The sequence below is a fragment of the Quercus robur genome, chromosome 2 (genome assembly GCF_932294415.1).
Source record: "Quercus robur chromosome 2, dhQueRobu3.1, whole genome shotgun sequence".
Lineage (NCBI taxonomy): Eukaryota > Viridiplantae > Streptophyta > Magnoliopsida > Fagales > Fagaceae > Quercus > Quercus robur.
In genome coordinates this window covers 67,537,787-67,558,177 of record NC_065535.1, presented here as the reverse complement: position 1 = coordinate 67,558,177, position 20,391 = coordinate 67,537,787, and the positions used below count along the sequence as shown (strand labels likewise).

General features: G+C 36.8%; 2 protein-coding genes across 2 annotated transcripts; both read right to left on the bottom strand.

Annotated features, from left to right (window-relative positions):
- Positions 1-4,428: 4,428 nt before the first annotated feature.
- LOC126702244 (uncharacterized) lies at positions 4,429-4,962 on the bottom strand. Its single transcript, XM_050400919.1, has one exon. The coding sequence runs from the start codon at positions 4,960-4,962 to the stop codon at positions 4,429-4,431; it is 534 nt and encodes a 177-aa protein (XP_050256876.1).
- Positions 4,963-11,079: 6,117 nt separating this feature from the next.
- Positions 11,080-19,800, bottom strand: LOC126714657 (sister chromatid cohesion 1 protein 2-like). Its single transcript, XM_050414896.1, is given in 14 exon segments — positions 11,080-11,366; positions 11,368-11,442; positions 11,903-12,035; positions 12,134-12,155; positions 12,260-12,296; positions 12,551-13,035; positions 13,146-13,282; positions 14,527-14,638; positions 14,843-15,573; positions 15,686-15,750; positions 17,457-17,503; positions 17,584-17,621; positions 17,712-17,976; positions 19,457-19,800. Coding segments are annotated over 14 exon segments (2,307 nt in total). The 5' UTR covers positions 19,581-19,800; the 3' UTR covers positions 11,080-11,330.
- Between the last annotated feature and the right edge of the window lie 591 nt (positions 19,801-20,391).

Here is a 20,391-nt window from a genome sequence, read left to right as displayed (position 1 = left end):
TAACCCTGTATTTAGGTGGGATTGTTGTAAGGGTAGTGAGTGAGATAGTGTGAAGATTGCTCAAGAGTGTGCAAGAAAACAGAGAGTCGCGGCTGGGACTCGCGACTGGACTCGCGGCTTCAACCCGCCAGAATCTGCACACGTGCCAAGCATGCTGGAAGATGAACAGTCATGCTAGCTGGAGCACTACAGGACAAAACAGGACAACTGGCCATACGGTTAACTCGCGACTGGAACTCGCGACTTAGTCAAGCCGCGAGGTCAAGCCGCGAGCCACCCCTGTTTTGGAAAAACCTGACGTTTCGCATTCCACTCCTCTTCAGTATAAATACCCTTTTAACCCACGATTGAAAGAGAGCTTCCAGAGAGAATTTTGAGAGAGAAACCCTAAAGAAAAACCAGATTGTTTTACCCACAATCTCTACCTTAGAGTCTCATCAAAATCCCTCACTCTCTTCCTCTCCATTGTCAAATCCTTGAGAGGCCTTTATACCAAACCTGGTTCTCACCATTATCATCTCTGTGAGACAGACGTTTGGAGTTCTGGGAAGCAGTTAGGAAGGAGCCAATATTCATTGGTTGATGCTACGGTGTAGTAGCGGAATCCGGAAAGCTAGAAAAGAAAAAGGTTCGGCGCAACCTCGTTGGAGCAAGAAGCTTGGAGGGCTTAGGTGCATTGGGTAGATTAGGCTTGGAGGGTCTATTGCTGTCCTTGTATCCCAACTGTATTTTCTAGTGGATTGATTACCGCTTGGAGGGCGGCGGAGAGGTTTTTCGCCGAGGTCTTCGGTTTCCTCTTCGATAACATATCTGGTGTTATCGCTGTGTTTGCATCTTCCTTCCTCTCTATCTCTGCCTTTACATTATCTGCTGTGGTTTATTTTGTTGTGGCTTAGATAGTTATTTAATCAATACCATGTTATAGCATTTGTTAAGTTTCCGCACACTATTGTTTAACATATTGCATGTGTTGATTAAATTGGTTTTTGGGGGTCTAAACGTTCAAAAGTGTTTTTGTACACGTTTTTGAACTTTCACTGTTTAATCACTTATAAATATTTGATAAAGGGAAGTACAATGCCTTTATACAACAAATGAACATATTGACAAAGGAAGCTTTCATTAATAATAATACTTTTTTCAGGTTGTTTACATTTCAAGGACGCGGTATTACATGCTCATCTAAGTCCTCCAGAAAATATGCTCCTATACCAGCTACCGAGGTGATGCAATATGGCCCTTCCCAATTAGGTCCTAACTTTCCCCATGCTGGGTTCTTTGCAATACCTAAAACTTTTCTCAATAGTAAGTCACCAGGCACCAACGGCCTCAGCTTTACATTGGCATCATAACCTTGCTTGAGTTTGTGTTAGTAGTATATCAATTGAACCATTGCATTTTCTCTTCTTTCTTCAATAAAGTCTAAGCCTTTTCTAGCAACTCATTGTTACTACTTGAATTGAATAAACCGGTCCTTAACATTGGGAAGCCAGTTTCTAAAGGAATGATAGCCTCGGCTCCATAAGCCATTGAAAAGGGGTTCTTTCCCGTTGACCTGCGAGATGTAGTTCTATACGTTCAAAGGACATGTGACAACTCTTCTACCCATCTTCCCTTTGCGTCACTAGCCTCTTCTTGAGTCCGTTCACTATGACCTTGTTTACAGCCTCGGCTTGTCCATTTCCTTGGGGATAAGCTGGAGTGAAATACCTGTTTGTAATTCCAAGATCACAACAGTATCTCCTGAAAGATTTGCTGTTAAATTGAAGGCCATTGTTTGAGACGAAGGTACAAAGGACCCCAAATCGTGTGACAATGTTTTTCTAAACAAATTTCTTGGCATCCACGTTCCTGATATTTGCCAAAGGCTCAGCTTCAACCCACTTGATGAAGTAGTCCATGCCGACCAGCAAATATCTCTTGTTCCCGGCTGCCTTGGGGAAAGGGCCAATGATGTCTAAGCCCCATTAAGCAAATGGCCAAAGGCTGGATAGGGAGTTAAGGACTCCTCCTGGTTAGTGTATATTTGGTGCAAATCTTTGGCATTGATCACACTTTCTCACATATTCTTGCGCTTCTTTCTGCATATTTAGCCACCAATAGCCCTGAGTGATGGCTCTGTGAGACAAAGATCTGCCTCCGGTATGGCTTCTATAAATTCGTTCATGTAATTCCTCAAGGAGTAGCTCTGACACTTCAGGGTGAATGCAGAGTAGGTATGGCCTAGAAAAAGAGCACTTGTACAGTTTTTGGTCCTCGGATAGCCAAAAACGAGGTGCCTTTCTCCGTACTTTGTCAACTTCTGATTTATCCTCCAGCAAGATGTCCTCTCTCAAGAATAATACTATGGGATCCATCCAGTTAAGCCTTACTCTGACTTGGTGAACATTGACCACCTTTTCCTTTACCTCTGTGGGTTTACACAAATCTTTTATAAGGATAACCCGAGGTAAGCTATGCGCTGAGGAGGTTGTAAGCATGGCTAAGGAATCAGCATGTGTGTTTCCACTTCTAGAGACGTGTAGCAAGTTGAATGATTCAAACCTTGATTGCAAATGTCTAACTTGACTTAAGCACCCTTTCATTCTCTCATCCCTTGCTTCTAACTTGCCCTTCACTTGGCCAATAACCAGTCTTGAGTCCGAGAACATCTTTACTACCTTTGCCCCCATTCTTTGAACCATGGACATTCCTTCTAGCAAAGCTTTATATTCAGCCTCATTATTCGTAGCCGATAAGCCCAGTCTTAGTGAGTTTTCAATGGTGATTTGTTCAAGAGAAACCAGAACTATCCCCACTCCAAAGCCCCTTTGGTTTATTACCCCATCAACATATACCTTCCAAAGTAAAGGTTCTTGCAGAGAGATTGTGCCAACTGATTTTCCAACCATGTTCTATGTCGCTGTCACTTCTTCCAATGGGGGTTCAGCGAACTCAGCCACCAAGTCCGCAAGAACTTGGCCTTTGATAGAGGTACAAGGCATGTACTTGATGTCAAAAACCCCTAGAATTGTGCCCCATTTAGCAATCCTCCCCGAGTAATCAGCACTTCGAAATATAGCCCTGAGTGGAAGCTGAGTCAGGACAACTATTGTATGTGCTTGGAAGTAATGGGGAAGCTTTCGCGTAGCATGCATTATTGCCAAGATGGCTTTCTTCAATAGTAGATAACGAACCTCAGCCTCATGTAATGACCTACTCACATAGTAAATTGGTCATTGTATGCCACTGTCAATCCGTATCAACACCAAACTTACAACATAAGGGGCCACAGCGATATAGGCAAACAGGACCTCATCCACCTCAAGACTGGACATGATAGGTGGCCAAAATAGATATTCTTTAAGTTGCTGGAAAGCCAAAGCACACTCCTCGGTCCACACAAATCCCTTCCATTTATTCATCAAGAGGAAGAAGAGTCTGCACCTATCTGCTGACCGTGAAATAAATCGATTCAAGGCAGCAGTCATTCCGGTAAGCTTCTAGACCTCTTTAGGATTTCAAGGCGGTTGCAAACTGTTAATGGCTTTGATGTTATTGGGGTTGACCTCGATTCCCCTATGAGTTACCATGTATCCCAAGAAATTACCTGATCCCACACCAAATGAGCACTTGAAAGCGTTCAGGCGCAACTTATGTTTCCTCAGAATTTCAAAGATGTTTCCAAGATCCTCCACATTCTTGGACACCACCTTGTGCTTCACCATCATATCGTCTATGTAGACTTCAATACTTTTGCCCAATTGTGGTTCAAACATTCTCGTCATTATCCTTTGATAGGTAGACCCTGCGATTTTTAAGCCAAAGGGCGTCACCTTGTAGTGGTAGTTTCCAATGGGAGTGACAAAAGCTGTCTTTTCTTGATCGCCTAGGGCAAGTGGTATCTAATGATACCCTTGAAAGGCGTCCAAGAAGCTCATCCGAGGATGGCCCACCATTGCATCCACCAACTAATCTATTCATGGCATAGGGAATGGATCTTTTGAGTAAGCCTTATTCAGATCTGTGAAGTCCACACATACTCGTCACTTCTCATTCTTCTTTCTAACCACTACAGTGTTGGCCAGCCATTCAGGTAGAAAACTTCCTTGATAGCCCCTGCCTACTTGAGCTTTATTACCTTGTCTCTAACAGCATCTGCATGCTCTTTAGATGGGCGTCGAAATGGTTGCTTTTTGGGAGTGACGGATGGATTAACATTTAAGTGATGGCAAACGAAGCTTAGATCCACCCCCGGGGCCTCGTAAGCGCTCCATGCGAACACATCAACATTTTTTCTAAGAACCTCTACCAGTTCTTCCTTGTCTGGAGGAGGTAGCTGAGCCCCAATCTAAAAGAGCTTCTCTGGATCCTCACCAACAACGACCTTTTCTAAATCTTCACATTTTGCCTCCTCGGCTAATCCATTGACAGGCAACACCGGATCTCTTAATTGCTACAAGCCCTTCCAGTAGAGGTCGAGGACTCAGCTTCAGGCTGACATAAGATTACGGCCACCAAGTACTGCCTAGCCATGGATTGACTTCCAACAATCTCTTTAATTTGGCCGTCTGACAGATATTTCACCTTCTGGTGCAAAGTAGAAGAGACTACTCCCAGGGCATAGAGCCAAAACCTGCCTATAATGGCCATGTAGGGGGAATAAGCGTCCATAACGATGAAGTCCACCTCCACTATCTCCAGACCAACTTGCACAGGTAGTAAAATTTGGCCCCTCAAAATGACAACCTTCCCATCAAAACTCAACAAAGGGGAATCATAAGCTGTTAAGTCCTCAGGTTTCAAACTTAGCCCCTTGTAAAAGTCGAGGTACATAATCTCAGCACCACTGCCTTGGTCCACCATTGCTCTTTTCACATCATACCTACCAATCCTAAGCGTTACCACTAAAGCGTCATCATGTGACTGGATGGTCCCAATTTTGTCCTTGTCCGAGAAACACAATGCCGATGGGATATCCATCTTAGCCCTATTCAGCCCTGAATTAGCGCCCTCGGCGGGTAGCCGAGCCACGGACAACACTCTGGAGGGGCAGGAGCCTATTCTCCCTAGAGTAGTAAAAATGACATTTATCGTTCCCAAGGGTGGCCTCGAGGAATCATCTCTCCGAGGCTCAGAATTTGTATAGGCCCCCTGGCCACTGGAGTGATGTAAGAATTGCTTGAGTTTTCCCTCTTGGACTCCAAATGATCCCATAAATTCCTTCAGTCCTCGATAATGTGTCCCTGGTCCTGGTGGTAGTGGCAATAAAGGCTCTAATTACGCCTCATGGGGTTTCCTGCCATCTTGTTTGGCCATTTGAAGAACAACTCATTCTTAATCTTTTCCAGAACCTGATGCACCGATTCTTGAAACACCACGTTAACCGACTGAGTATTGGAAGGTCCTGACTATCTGGCAAAGTCTCTCCGAGGCCTATTGTTGTTGTATTGGTTCGACCTGAAATCCTTCCTCTCCTGAGGGATAGCCTTATAATTTCCTTTCCCCTGTTGCTAGTCTTCCTCAACCCTTTTATACTTGTCAATCTGGTCCATGAGTTTGCGCATGTTGGTGGCAGGCTTTCTCATCAGAGACTTCCTTAAACAGTGCTCGGTTAGGAGGCCGACCTTAAAAGTACTGATGGCCACGTCATCAAAGTTACCATCTATTTCATTATACATCTCCCAGTATCTATCCAAGTACATTTTCAGGGTCTCCCCCTCTTGCATGGATAAGGACAATAGTAAATCCAAGGGCCGAGGTACCCTACTACACATAATGAAACGAAAGCCAAAGGCCCGAGTAAGCTCTTTAAAGGAATCTATGGAATTGGCCCTCAGACCATCGAACCATCTCATCGCCACAGGTTCCAAACTGGAGGGAAATACTTTGCACATCAAAGTCTTGTCCTTAGAGTGGACAACCATCCTCTGGTTGAACTAGCTCACATATTCTACAGGGTTCGTTTGACCGTTATAAATGGTGAACGTGGGCTAATGGAATCGCCGAGGAAGTTTTGCCCTCTCTATCTTAGGCTTGAAAGGTGATTTGGAGATTTGATTCAATGCCTTACTCATAGCGTCGTTTCCCAAGCCTTTACAAGGCGGGCTCTTGTATCTTCGCTTATGTTGGTGCTCTTCGTCATAGAAGAAAGATTCTCTTGGTAGAGTTCTTGACCTTTGCCTGTAACTAGCATCCTCTTCATCATTGGAGGAGACGTCAGAACTGGAAGGAGTTCGTTTCTGTTATGCATGGCGCAGCTTCTTTTTAAATTGTCAATCCCCCTTTGCATGGCTCTGTTGTTCTACTCTTAAGAGACGTGACTCCCAACTCGAGAATGACTTTTACCAATATGTGTGGTGTGTATGCTACTTTCTCGATCTCGCTTGCTTTCAAGGTTAAGGAAGTCATCTTGTCGCCTGGAACCCATGGATTCTTCTTGATGGGGACTTGATCCTACCATAGTTAAACGTCATACTCACTATTGCACAAGTTCTCCCCACAGACGGCGCCAATTGTAGTGACATATTTTGCAGCCCAAGCCCAAGATGTATAGGAACTTGGCCCAATGAGCCCAGTACAATAAATTTGTAGAGAGTGAGACGAAGAACTAGACCCTAATGAATTTGACAATGGCTAGTATGGATTTAAAAAAAATAGAGCTAAATAAATTCACTGTCCGAGGAGGTATTTTATCATACAAATCAATAACAGTTGGGTACAAGTATAATTTTTATAACTACAGTATTCTTTCTCAATTTTTCCAATCCTTTCCTCATGAACGGTCTTTTACATTATATAGCTCCCCCTGGACCATCTTGATCCTACATTTGTTGATCATTTAAGCCCTTAGTTGAGTACCTGTCCCATCAGATAGCCTCTTTAGCTTTCTATGAGTTGTGGTAGCCAAGGCAGCACTATTTAGTGGTCTTCTCCACATAAATGCGGCCAAAAAAGCAGCTGCAATGTATTCAATGGGATGGTGGCAATTTTTTCTTAGATATTTTTGGGTTCCTCTCCTTCTCGTATGTTCATGATGCAAGTCTCTACCACTAGAGCTTCTTAGAAGGTCACCGCAATTGTTGGAATACATATTTGAGCTCTATTATTTATATCCAAGGAGATATTCCTCCTCGGACCACCTTCCCATTCGTATTTTGTTCATTAAGTCCTGAGTCTAAATCATTCTTTACCATATGTTCCTCCTCGGACCACCCACGCTCTCGGACAAGACCCAAGGCCCAATATATAATTTGGGCCCTTGACCCTACAATTAGTATGTTAAAAGGTTTTTCTTCTTTTCTTTTCTTTTCTTTTCTTTTTTTTTTTCTTTTTCATCATGATAAAAACAACCCATTACAATTTTTTTTTAATTATTGATATGATCAACATATATATATATATATATTTATATTTATATTTATATGCCTTGAAACATGATATCTAGAAAACAAGATGATATTGTCTCGATCAGGGACGAAACTAGAACTTGAAGTTAGGGGGGTGACTTTGCTGCTAGTTGCATGCAGTGACTCTGGCCTCCGGCTCTATTGCTTAACCGCTAAGGGTTTTTTTAATATATTTATTATTTATTTGTTTTTTTTTTTTATGTGTGTGACTTCTGTTGAGTAAGGAAAAAATTATTTTATTTACAATTTTTTATTGGGCCGGGTTGTTTGTTTTTGATAAAATTGGTTGATTGAGTTTAATTTTTTTTAACTTTATTATTGGTAATTTTTGTTGTTGGGCTAATTTTTTTGGGCTTGTATATTTTGTTTTAATTTTTTTATGGCCTTTAAAAGGAGGAAAATACTAGAGTAACAAATTTTTTTACAAATCGCTAATATGGTGAGTAGTTAATAGTAAGTAAAAAATTGATGTAAGTGGTAGACCCAAATGCAAACTAATAAGAATTTACTACCTTAGCCATTTGTAAAATTTTGTAGAAAATTTGTGATTATAGCATTCCTCTTAAAAGAGTTAATGATATTGTTAAGGGAGACAAAGTGTTATTTTACAGAACAAAATTACTAAAATTGGTATCTATATACTTACTAATATTTTTATTTAAAAATTGTGGGGTGGTGGTTGGCCATTACTCCCAGGTCAAAGTCTTCCTCCGTTCATGTTCCCAATAGAGACAACAAGTCTCCCTGCAGCCCTGGTCCCAATAGAAACTACAATCTAATTAAATTTTAATTGGATTCTCAATTTTACGTCATGTGTCCCATTTAATTTTTAATTTTGTGCTAAGTTAATTATTGAGTGTAAAAATTGAAGTGTCGAAATCCAATTAGATTCTAAATTGGATTTCAATTAGAGTCCAATTTTCCGTCATGTGTCTATCTAAGTTTTAAATTTTTGTGACAAGTGAATTATTGAGTGCACAAACCAAAGAGCATAAAAAAAAAATTTTAGAGAGTTTCAACCTATGACGTCCGCTCCTAATGATAACTATTTATCATCATACCAAAACATCAATCAGTTTTTTGTATAGGCAATGATTGAATCTCAGATCTCTTATACAAACATCAGAGACTTTACCAGTTAAGCTAACTGGAACCCACGAACATAAAACTAATTAAATTTTAAATTTTACATCTATATATATATATATATATATATATATATATATATAAAATGATAAACCATTAAATATTTTAGAAATGTATGGTTGAAAAAAATGTAAGTTAATACTATGTATAATTTGAATATTTTCTAAAAAAAATGTTTAATTTGCATCATATAATAATAATTGTTTTTAATTATACCCGTGCGTATGCACAGAATTACACACTAATAGAAGATGATGCATGAATTCAGCATATTCTTAAGCATCTTTTTGCTGTTTCAGAAGCCATGAAATAAGTTCAAAGTGCTATTATTATCCTTTTAACAACGACCATTTAATGACATCACTATTATGCTTAAATTAGACCGGTAAGTTTATAAAGTGTCATGAAGATTATTCTTTGAGTGCAGGAATAGGACAAACGTAAAGGGGGTACTTCACGCGGAATAGGGAAGATAGAAGAAAAAAAAAATAGAGAAAATGGGTAGGGGGGAAGAGAAAATTGGTAGAGCCCAGCTATTTTCTCTCAAAGCCCACCAAATCACATTCTCTCCAAAATAAAAAAAGAACTTAACAAGATTATGAAAAGACTATTTGACCCTTGAATTGTTCTTTGCCTGCTTTGTTCGTTCATCCCTTTATTTTTTTCCCTCCTCCACTCCTGCTTCATTTTTAATCCCTTCTTCATTTCTGACTTCTTCTTTTTTACGCCTAAGCTTGGTTCTTTTTTTAGTCGTTCTGCTGTCTTTCTTTGCTTATTTCTTCTTCTTATTTCTTTTTTTCTTTTCCTCGTTCTTAGTTCTTACTGAATTTGGATGCCTTTTTTTCTTCTATTTATTTTTAATTGAAGGATATGTTTCAGTTTTTTGGGATATAGTTGTGGACCTTGTGGTTAATTAATACTAGCCTCATCACACGCGCTCCGCACATGCGATGAAACTCTTTTTTTTTTTTTGAGTTTAATGTAATTTTTTAATTTGAATTTATCTATTAGTGAGGTTACACAATAAAAGATTTTTAAAAAACTAAAATTTAGAATTTAAAATGGAGTAAACTCATGGGTTTAGTATGGGCTAGGTTTTAGGAAAAATATATCAAACATGCGTAAAATATGTTTAAATAAAGAGTGTTCTAATTTTTAAGATAAAAAAAATTCTTTGGTAGTTTTTTTATTTTTGAATTTCGTTGAATTACAATTTTAACCTTATTTTTTATTTTTTAAGAATAAGGATTATCTAATTAGATTAGTGATATTTTTTACATTTTTTAAAAGCATAACTAATCTTCTGAATTTTCTTAATATACAGAGATTATATACTTATCTCTTTATTCTTCTTCATTGTGTTGTTTATGTTTTTTGTTTATCCAGATATTTCATAATAAAATATGTGTATCTATTTTATATACATTAAAAAAATTAATATTATCTCAAAAAATATATATTATGTAATAGGATAAGTGTAAATTTTTCCAAACTCTATTTTCTATCCTCCCATTTTTCTTTTCAACTAAACAAAAAAAAAAAAAATTCATCCCTCTACTTTTACACCACTCCAACTAAACACAAATAAGAAAAATTAAAATCTTCTCTATGTAATAGACTGCATAGAAATGGGAAAAGAGTCTTCACTCTACAAAGTGAGGTTCAGGCTTAATTACACAGGTTACCTTAACAACTTGAACAGAAAACCCAAGAAGACCGCAAAGTGGCTTAAAAGTCCTTGGCTTCACCTTTAACATGGATTGGCCCATATAATTGCAAAATAATTACTTGTGACAACTTCCAAGCCGAATAAAGAACCTTTTTCGCATGGGAGTATTCCAAGCACCATGGTTTCAGTTGCAACTATATAGTCTAGCTCTCTTAATAATAATAATAATGTGTATTCATCACTCTCATTGGCCATCTTCACTGCCTATGGTCTAGTTGTACTTTTACTAGCAGTTCCTGAACATCTATGAAAATAATCCATGCTTGTCATAGTTCTGGCATGGTCATTGAAAACAAGATCAAAATTCCATTGCGTTGCAAGAGAAATTGAGCATAGAGAGATTTCATGTGAGAATGGAAGAAGAAGCAACCTGATGTCACTTATTCGTATACCTTAGGGAAAAATGTTACTCATAGTCATAGGGGAAGGAAAAAAATGGAAACAAATGTGAGCATGACAACATATGTGGGACATGAACATAGTGTGACTTCACACCGAGTTTTTATCAAATACCAGTGGCAAGATATTGAATTGACTGATGGAGCAAAATATTTAGACCATAGCCATAATCATTTATATGAGGATCTGGGGTGGAAAATGGGGGACCAATTCAAACCAATTGGCCTAAGGGGCAGGGAATCGTACCTGATATCACACTTCCATCAAGGCATCAACCCAGTTTGGAAGCTATATCTGCTATCAATACTTTCATTAGATAAAATATAATTACAACCCTTTTTCCTATGTCAAATTTCACCAACATGAAAGATCGTTAAAGCCCCTTTTTTCCCATAGCAGTTGGATAAAAGCTACTCATAGAGCAAATTACTTGCATAAACTGAAAAATGATGTACAAAGGATAATTCAACTCAACTAAGCCTTGACTGTTACTAACTATTTTCTGCTACAGAAAGAAGACTAAACCTTTAAATTATAAATTACTGTCTACTGTACAAAATACAAAGGAGACTAGCTAAACCTTTAAATTACTCATCTAACATGGTGGACTATCATCTAAGTCAACAATTCTATTTCTACACAACAAATATGCAATTACTACCATGGTTTCATATACCATCAGCTCCATAAATTTGGTCCCATTTTCGAGAGTTTACAGACTTGAATGTCCCCATAAGCATTATTCTGTTCCACATCCACATATCCTGTAGTTCCCAACACCTGCAAAGTTGTTTTACATAATCCAAAATTAGATTTTGCATAACATTTCCACCCAACTTTGTAGTGTTTTACAGTTAAAATTAGCAGAGGGCAGCCTGGATAAGTTTCTGGTGTAGAATAGTAAAAAGCAGCTGAATCTAAAAGCATATATTGCTGAAACAACGTGTAACTTTTCTTTTTTTTTCTTTTTTTCTGTTTTTTTGTGTGCGCACGTGTTTTGGGGGGGGAGGGGGTGGGGGGTGGGGGGAAGGTGTTGTTGGTTTACATGATGTGATAGATTCATGGTAAAGCATTCAAATATAGGGCTTGTATCTTATTTTGGTTCGTTTAAAGAAGCAACCAAGTTAGTTAGGGACAATTTTTAATTTTCTGTTAAAAAGATGAAAAGATGGTTTTACCAACGGAACAGAAGCCCAGAGAAATGATGAGAAAATCATTCTCAAACACATACAGAACATACCAGTATCTCATAGAACAGCCTTGCACTTTCTTTCTTGGTTCTTCCTTCCAAAAGCCGTGACAAACTCACTACTTCCTCCTCTCCTCCTTTTTCCTGATTTAGGAATGTTTTGTGCAAGTACCTAGCCGCCATTCTGTATGGAAAATTATTAACAAGTCAAAACCAAATTGTATAAGGAACATAGAGAGTAGATGACAAAGAGAGAAATTGAAGGAGCCAATCCAAGTTTACCTAGTTCTCCCTGACCATCCATCTACAACAAAAAGATCCATATGAGAATGCTACATTAAGCAAAATATGAAATATAAAATAAGCCCAATTACAATGTTAAAATAGTGAGATCATTGAGATACTTACAGAGTTCCTCATTATCTGCTCCACACAAATCTATATCCTGAGACAAAACAAACATATAATTCCAAAAAAATTTAACCAGTTTTCCAAAGCAAATATTCAATTTCAGAAATATAATACATGCCACAAAAAGGTTCTGCTCTTACAAGCCAGCCCAATTGTTGCATAGGTTGAATTCATACCTCTAAACTTGGTAGATTTTAAAGTTATGATACAAATATTAGACAAATAATAAAAATAATGTTTCATATTATAATTTTAAGGCTAAGCTGTAATAATGATCATTACTTTTACCTCATTCATCAAATTGAAATCGAGGTCCCGATCTTTCCTCAAAGATGCTTCTTTCTCTACATCTCCAAAGGAACTTGCACGTCGTACTCCCTCAAAGTCAGGATTTTCTGTGTTCTTTGGGCTCTCAAATGATCTTATTGATGTAGAGCACTTAACAGGTGTTTCTGGAGCAATAACAATTTCCTCTGATCTAGCCACAGTAAGAGATTCTGGCTTATGCTCTGATCTACCCACAGTAGTAGATTCTGGCTTATACTCCGATCTACCTGCATTAGGAGATTCTGGCTTATTCTCTGAAGTGCCCACATTAGGTGATTCTGGCTTATGCTCTGAAGTACCAATATTAGGAGATTCTGGCCTATGCTCTGATCTACCCACAGTAGGAGATTCTGGCATATGCTCTGATATACCCACAGCTAATTCAGAAGATTGTAGAATCTTTAATTTCTTTGTGTAAAAGAGAGACCTAAGCTCTGATGAAATACCTGCAGAAAAACATGTTGAGTAAAGATAGCACACCAATTCCTAATTGCCATGAAAAAGAAGGGATAGCACAGCATTTGAACCACAGAGAATATGATGATAGCAAACTTACAAGGCATCAAAGGCTCTAAGAAACCCTGGTGGAGGCTGGAAATTCGAGAAGTTTTCCACACAGCTAGAGCATTACGACGAGATGCTCCTCGTTTAGAAACCAAGTCACTCGCATCATGAATGCTCTGCCTAAGTACCCTGTAATTGTTTAACATAACATAGAATGTGCTATGAGTTCATTTGTTTTTGTAAAATTTCAGCCCTTAGGTCCATTCTAAGATAATCAAAATCTCATGTTCTTCAGTTTTTAGTGATGAAAGTGTGTGTGTGTGTCTGAGTGGGAGCACGCCTGCGCGCGTGTGTGAGTGTGTGTGTGATTCTCAGATAAAGATACATTGGGAATTTTGACTGCACTGAAAACAACTGAAATTCCCTAACATTACTTGATACAAGGGAAGAAATAATACTTCAGTATTTAACAATGCAACTAAAGATGAAACCTGGGCTTGCCCTAGCTATATACAGAAAGCATTGATTTCAGCACCTTCAACTGTTTTCATGATTCAAAATACTTGGAATTAATTATGATGAGGGACTTTAAGTAAAAGCCAAGTGTAATAAAAAAACTAGGCCAAATTACACTTGTCAACCCTAAACTATCGCCCCGATTACATTTAACCCTTTGAACTATCAAAATGTATGATTTTTTCCCAAAGTTATAATTTTGTTTCAATGCCTCCCTGTCGAATTTTTTAGTGTTTCTTGACAGATTTAGAATTTAAAGACCAATTTACACATCTCTCCAAAACACATAGCTGAGGGGTAAATTTGTTTTTCAATGGAAATTTCCATTAGAGTTAGCAGCAAAACAGATGACAGGAGGTTAAGTGTAACGCATTATCAAAATTGAGGGGCCAATCATGCACTTAGGAAGTTCAGGGGGTTAAGTGTCATTGGGTGATAGTTTAGGGTGAAAATGCGTAACTTACCCAAAAGCCTATTATGTTTGTATCAGATATTCATAACAGAAATTTTGTATGCCTGAAATAATGTGGCAACTGCTTGATATGGATTCACAACTACAGAGCTCCCAATCCTAATTTTAAACTTAACTGTTAACTGATATAACTTGATGAGAAAAGAATTAAGCTCAACTTAGCTCATATCAGGAACACCTTATACCCCATTTTTGCATTAAAATGATTAGCATTATATTAATGTAAAATAAATAATAAATAATAAATAAATAGGGCTGCTATGTGATATTGATGACTATATTATCATTTGTCTATTATATCATCCACTATGTAGACATAAATTAACATCCATTGTTAAAAAAATTTCTTAGAAATACCCAATTAGAGTCCACTTTTATTTATGGATAATATTGAATTAGTTCATATGAATAAACGTGGATTTAAACTGGAGTTAACTGAACATACTCATTAGGCAACACTATGAACTCATCAATTAAACATTTTCTTTTCCTAGAAGGCCGAGCTCGCTCCCTAGTAGTTGGTGTAGGAATAAACATGAACTCTGGTGTTGTGGCACCTGCATTGAGAGAAGAATTGTTTAAGTAGGACAGAATTCCTAAGGACAATAATTTCTTCAAAATGTGCAAATACCGTAGCAAATAAATTGGGAAATCTTTGGCTGCCTGATCAAGCAATAAATGTATGAATCACTAAGGGTTCAGTTGATAAATTTCTTTAACAATATCTATTTTTCAAGAGGTGGCAAGAAACATAATTGCACCTGATGCATCTGGGAACTTGGATTTAGGGGTCCTATCAACTGTGACAGACAGTGGATGTTCTTCTGTATTAACTTGACACTTTTTGTTTTCGAAAGATGTCAGACTTGGGAGCTTTTTTGACTCAGCATCATTATGATGCTCTTCATTAAATTTTCTAACAAGTTCTGGAGGTTCCTCCTTGGCCCCACAAAACATATCAAGGTCCATACATTCTTCATGAGCAAATTTTTCAACTCGAAGCTTCTCCATGCTTGTTTCTAAGTTGCTTAGATCATGGGTTTCCCTAATAACAGGCTGAGTTTTGTTTTTTGATTGTGTCAATTCTGTAACCTTTATCTGCTCTCCATCAATTTGATGATCATCAGCAGATAGGTTAATATGGTCTGCAGGTTCCTCATCAGTCGCACAAAACATCTCAAGGTTCACACATCCTTCGTGAGAGAACGTACGATCTTGAATCTTCTCTGTGCATGCCTCTCCAGGTATTTCGTCTTCCAATGGTGCCTTTTCTGGAACCTTTATCCGTTCTCCATTAGTTTGGATATCTTCATCAAATGGTTTAAAAGGATCTGTAGGTTGTACCTCAGTCTCAAGAAATGTATCAAGGTCAACACATTCTGCTGGAGAGAACCTTTCGTCTTGAAGCTTCTCTGTGTTTACTTTTAAGTTGGCTAGACTACATGATGTGCTCACTTCCATATCTATGTCCATCAGGACAGACGACAGAACACTGCAACAAGAATTACTTGTTATAAAAAGAAACTAAAATCTGAGCTGCCATTATATATAAATATAAACACAATATAGTGAGAATGAAAAAAGATGGGGTATGTTTTACATACTTGTCAGCCAAAGTGTGATCAGTTGAGCAAGTAGTCTGAAAGAGAGAAAAATCCTCATAATGATACTGCAAAACCACACCAAAAAAAAAAATTCATTTTAAGTACACATCTCTGACGAAACTAGAAGAGCAAAGTCACCAAAACTGCTTATTGGTGATTACGACTTTATATTTTAATAAATGAACAATTTGACATTAAAATTTTCTATTTTGGCCAGAAATGGAGTAACTTTATGACCTTAATACATGTTTGATCAATAGTATTCCACCCATCCTGGATCTACATCATCATAACAAGTGTCAAACTGAAGGATTGATGGTTCAGGTCCAGAAAGGATAAGACTACATGCTTAATACTACATGCTGCATGTTTCTCTGTACATGAGAACCAATGCATACACAATGCTGTCATATCATATTGGTGTTGGCACCCTACAATCTTGCCAAAATTAATAGGCAAAATTACCATATTGTAAAATTTTAGGCCAATAAGTGTAAGCAAGTTTAGTAGTACAAGCCTTGAAAATTATTATTGAACAGAAGGCCATAATGCCAAAATTAACTTTCTATGTTAGCTTTGGTGGATGAGCTAACAACTAACTGGTTCAACTACTTATATATCATATATTGTATCTAGAAAATGTGTTAGATTGAATTGAAACTTAGTGGCCAACTGTTATGTAGTGGATATTTCAACCATCAAATTACTACGTCCTACATGCCAATTTCTGATAAATTTGGTTTAAGTTGGTCAAGCTGCAATCCATTTCGTACCAATTGGTCTATATGTGTAAATTACATGTAGTTCTGATGCAGAACAACAGCTCTGATATCAAAATAATGCAGGACAAAACCAAACTTGATGCAACACAAAAATTGTAGAACAGAAACAATAAAAACAAACTGGAAGTCAGCACCTAGAGTTGGCTAGTTAGCGCTAAACCATTGGAAAAATTTCAAGTAAATTTTATTCATCATAAACTTGTCTCCATAGAAGTACAATAGCATGCTTATATAGACTACTAACCCTAATTCTAGTTGACTTAGGAAAGCCAATTATTGAATTTAAAAAATTACATTGATTATAGGAAAATACATAAAATACTAATAACCTAATTAGCTAATAAGACCTAAAATAAAAATTGATATCCAAAACAAAATAAAACTAAATTAAAATAAATTTTCTTTGCACTTCCTGCATCAGGTCACTTGATAAAAATAGGCCAAAAATGGGTGCCTGCATACAATAGGCCCACCACATGGCCAGCACACATTTGAGGACACATGGCATGAGCTTGACTACCCAGTATTCAAACATGCATAACACAGAGGAAGACGGCGGTACAAGAAGTTAGAGGTATCTCTCCAACAATGAGACAATTATCAATCACATAGTTTTATTAACTCTGTTAGCAATGTCTCCCTCGCCCTCATTTCCATAGGAGTAGTTTTCAGAAACTCTAGCAAAATTCCTTGAGGATGCAAGGCAGGGAGAACCTGTTCTTCCTTTTCATTTATCTAAATTTTTAAACTCTTTAAATTTAGTAATTGGTATGCAATGTTTTTATTTATTCATGTTCAGAAAGGATAAGACAGTAAGCTTTTGTTGGCAAAGGAAGTGTATAATCTCTAGAGAAAAAAAAACGCATAATCTTGGAAAAGAATGGAATTTCTCCCATGAAACATACACGGACATATAATTGGAAGTACATGATGAGAAGTTAAAAAGGACCACTTAGCATTATATGCATCAACATGACTATATGACATACCTTGTCTAAAGAGTACTGGCCCATTTTCTCATTTTTCCTTGAACCATCTGTTCAGTATTACACCAAATTATATAAATAATACAAACAACAAAAGTAAATATAACTGAAATTTGAAGCAAATTAGAACCTTTGAGTGTGATCTGTTCATAGGGCACCACATTGCCTCTGGGAAGTAGAAGAAACAGACACATTAAGTTAATTAAAACAAAAATAATCAAAACCTCAGCCACTCAATTTTTAAAGCAGATAGCTTACCCACTAACATCTTCAATGATCTCTAGATCAAAAGCATCGAGTTCAAACCTTTCCGGTAGCGTAATAGAGAAATATGGTGCACAAAAATTTTCCACATGTTCATTAGCTTTCGTACTAACCACAAAGTCATTGATTTTTATTAGCACCTTGTGGCAGTCATCAAACAGGTATTCAACTTTTTTTGAGTATATTCTGACAACGCCTAGGAGAAGGTAGGCCAGCACTCTATATGTGACAACATCCAGCTCATCTTGCAATATTTTATCTGCATAAGGCAAAAAATAGGAAAGAATAGGCCAGGCTGATTAGAAATTTAACTTTAGCATACATGAGGATCAAGGCCACAACTTCCAAAAGAAACAGTGAGACTATTTGTTAGCTTAACTTGACACACATTTAAATTTGACACAGAATTTTTGACAGTAACGATCTCCTATGGATTAGACTCATGATTTTGGAATTTGGTTCATTCCCACTCCACAACTAAAGCTGTGTAGAACACTTAAGAGTCATGGACCAAGTGAAAACGTTAAAAACCTAAATAAATGAGTTATGAGAAGTTGTCACCAACTACCCAACTTAAGTGAACCTAGTTGATGTTGTATTCAAAGGTAACTAAGGTAGCATCATAAAAGTAATTTTCTTAATCTTGAAATCAGATAAATAAGAAATAAAATTGTTAATGCACATTGCAAATATTTTTTCCAGATATTGATTTTTCCAAAACCCATTATCCTGATTTTAACTCATCTGCAAATAGTATCACCTCTGAAATTATCATCACATAACCAAAAATATCATCTTTTAAACAAATTTGGCAAACCCCACTAGATTGCCCCAAACACAATTATCACTAGCCAATCTTCCTCAATTTGCCATAATCAGATTCACCACCTGCAATGCAACCCCCTATGCTGCCACCAAAACTACTGTAGCTATCACCATCTTTGTCAACACCAAGCCTATAATTATTATCTCATTCTAGTAAAATCTAATGTTTGCATAGTTACTGATCATCTAAGCTTTTTTTCTCTGCAGCAGAAAGTAATGAGGAAAAGAAAATTACACGATTTTCTTAAGTGTATGTATTTTCTTTTCATAAGTAATAAGAAAAAATATACATACTTAAAAACAAAACACAGACTTATTAAAAATAAAAGAATAGGAAGATATGATTATTCAAATAAATGGAAGAATAAAGGCACAACTAAAGCCATCACAAATCTAAGTTTTGAAATTTCTTTTTGTTTTGTTTTATAGTACTATTGGTTATGCCTGGCAGCTACCTGCTCACATATAAAACATTCATTAAAACCCTATTCTAAGATAATGCTTCCATAGCAGTAAAAATGTGAAATTTGAAGGTCCACAATATGCTCATCAAAACTTGGTACTAAAAGTGTTTGGCAAAAATTTTATTCAATATTTTATTTGTGTACTACCCATTTTGCAGTTCCATGTTCCCATAAATTTCCTATGTCTCACTTCTCAGTTCAATGCTGGAATTCAAGCAAATTACAAATGCCAAACAAAACATTTGAAATTTTCTTGAAGGCTAACTGCCTCCTTTATCTAAAGTATTATAACCAAATACAAGGAACAGAACATTAGAATCTAACAAAAACATTCTTGGCTGAGAGAAATTTCAATTAAATCATTTCCCTACAAATATAAAGTAAAAAAAATCAAATTTTTAGAAGGAAAAGAAAAAACCCAGATGAGTAAAAGAGAAAAGAATGACTCACCAACAGATGAGGAGATATTGGTTTCAGCAATTTGAGTCTTTTTGAGCTTCTTGAAGAAATAGGCTGCGACCCAGATGGCGCCTAGAGGCCCTTTGCTTGAGAGCAAGCACTGTGAGTAAAACATTCTTGCTTCTCTGTTCTCTTTCTCTCTCTTTGTGTTTTCCTATGGTTTTGATTCTGATATGGAAAACATATATAGTTGAAAATGGTGCTGGTAACTGTGTCACTGTGTGTGTGATAAGGGGTTCTAAAACAAAGCTGAAGAAACGGTCGACTAGAGACTAGAGTGCCCAGCAAGACTCGGACGAACAAAATGAATATGCAAAATTACCCGAGGGAACTTCATGGTGATGGGGTTTTATTTTCTGAGTAATATTATATTCATGGCTTTTTGGGAAATGAATAAAAAACAAAAAAGGAAATATTGGTATTTTATTTTTATTTTTTATTTTTTTATGGAAGGTATATTATTGGGTATTAAATCAATTTGAAATTTGGATTTTTTGACTATTGCAATTTTTTTTTTGAGAAGATCAATTCTTGAATACCTGGTCAGGTGTTCTACTTTTTTACCAGTAACATTATTATATAATAATGACACTAATATTTATCTGTTAATTCCTTAGTACATACTAAGAAGTTAAGTACTCTTAATCTTACTACTCTTACTACTTTTTTTTTTTTTTTTAGCAGAAGTGCTCTTGGTACTAATCATAAAATATAGCATTCTCATGGATGAGAAATTATACAGTCCTTATGATAGACCACGTCATTTGTTCACTATTCAAGTAAAAGACTTCCACCTATTTAAAATTGCAAAATTGCTGGGTCAGTATTCAATTTTTATTTAAAACTCCACAATTTTAAACAAGTGAGAGTCTTTTACTGAAATGATGGACCACATCACTTGTCTACCATGAGGACCTTATAATTTC

Bases quoted from the DNA above. Each gene is read 5' to 3' on its own strand.
- LOC126702244 (XM_050400919.1), bottom strand. From the start codon at position 4,962: ATGGATATCCCATCGGCATTGTGTTTCTCGGACAAGGACAAAATTGGG.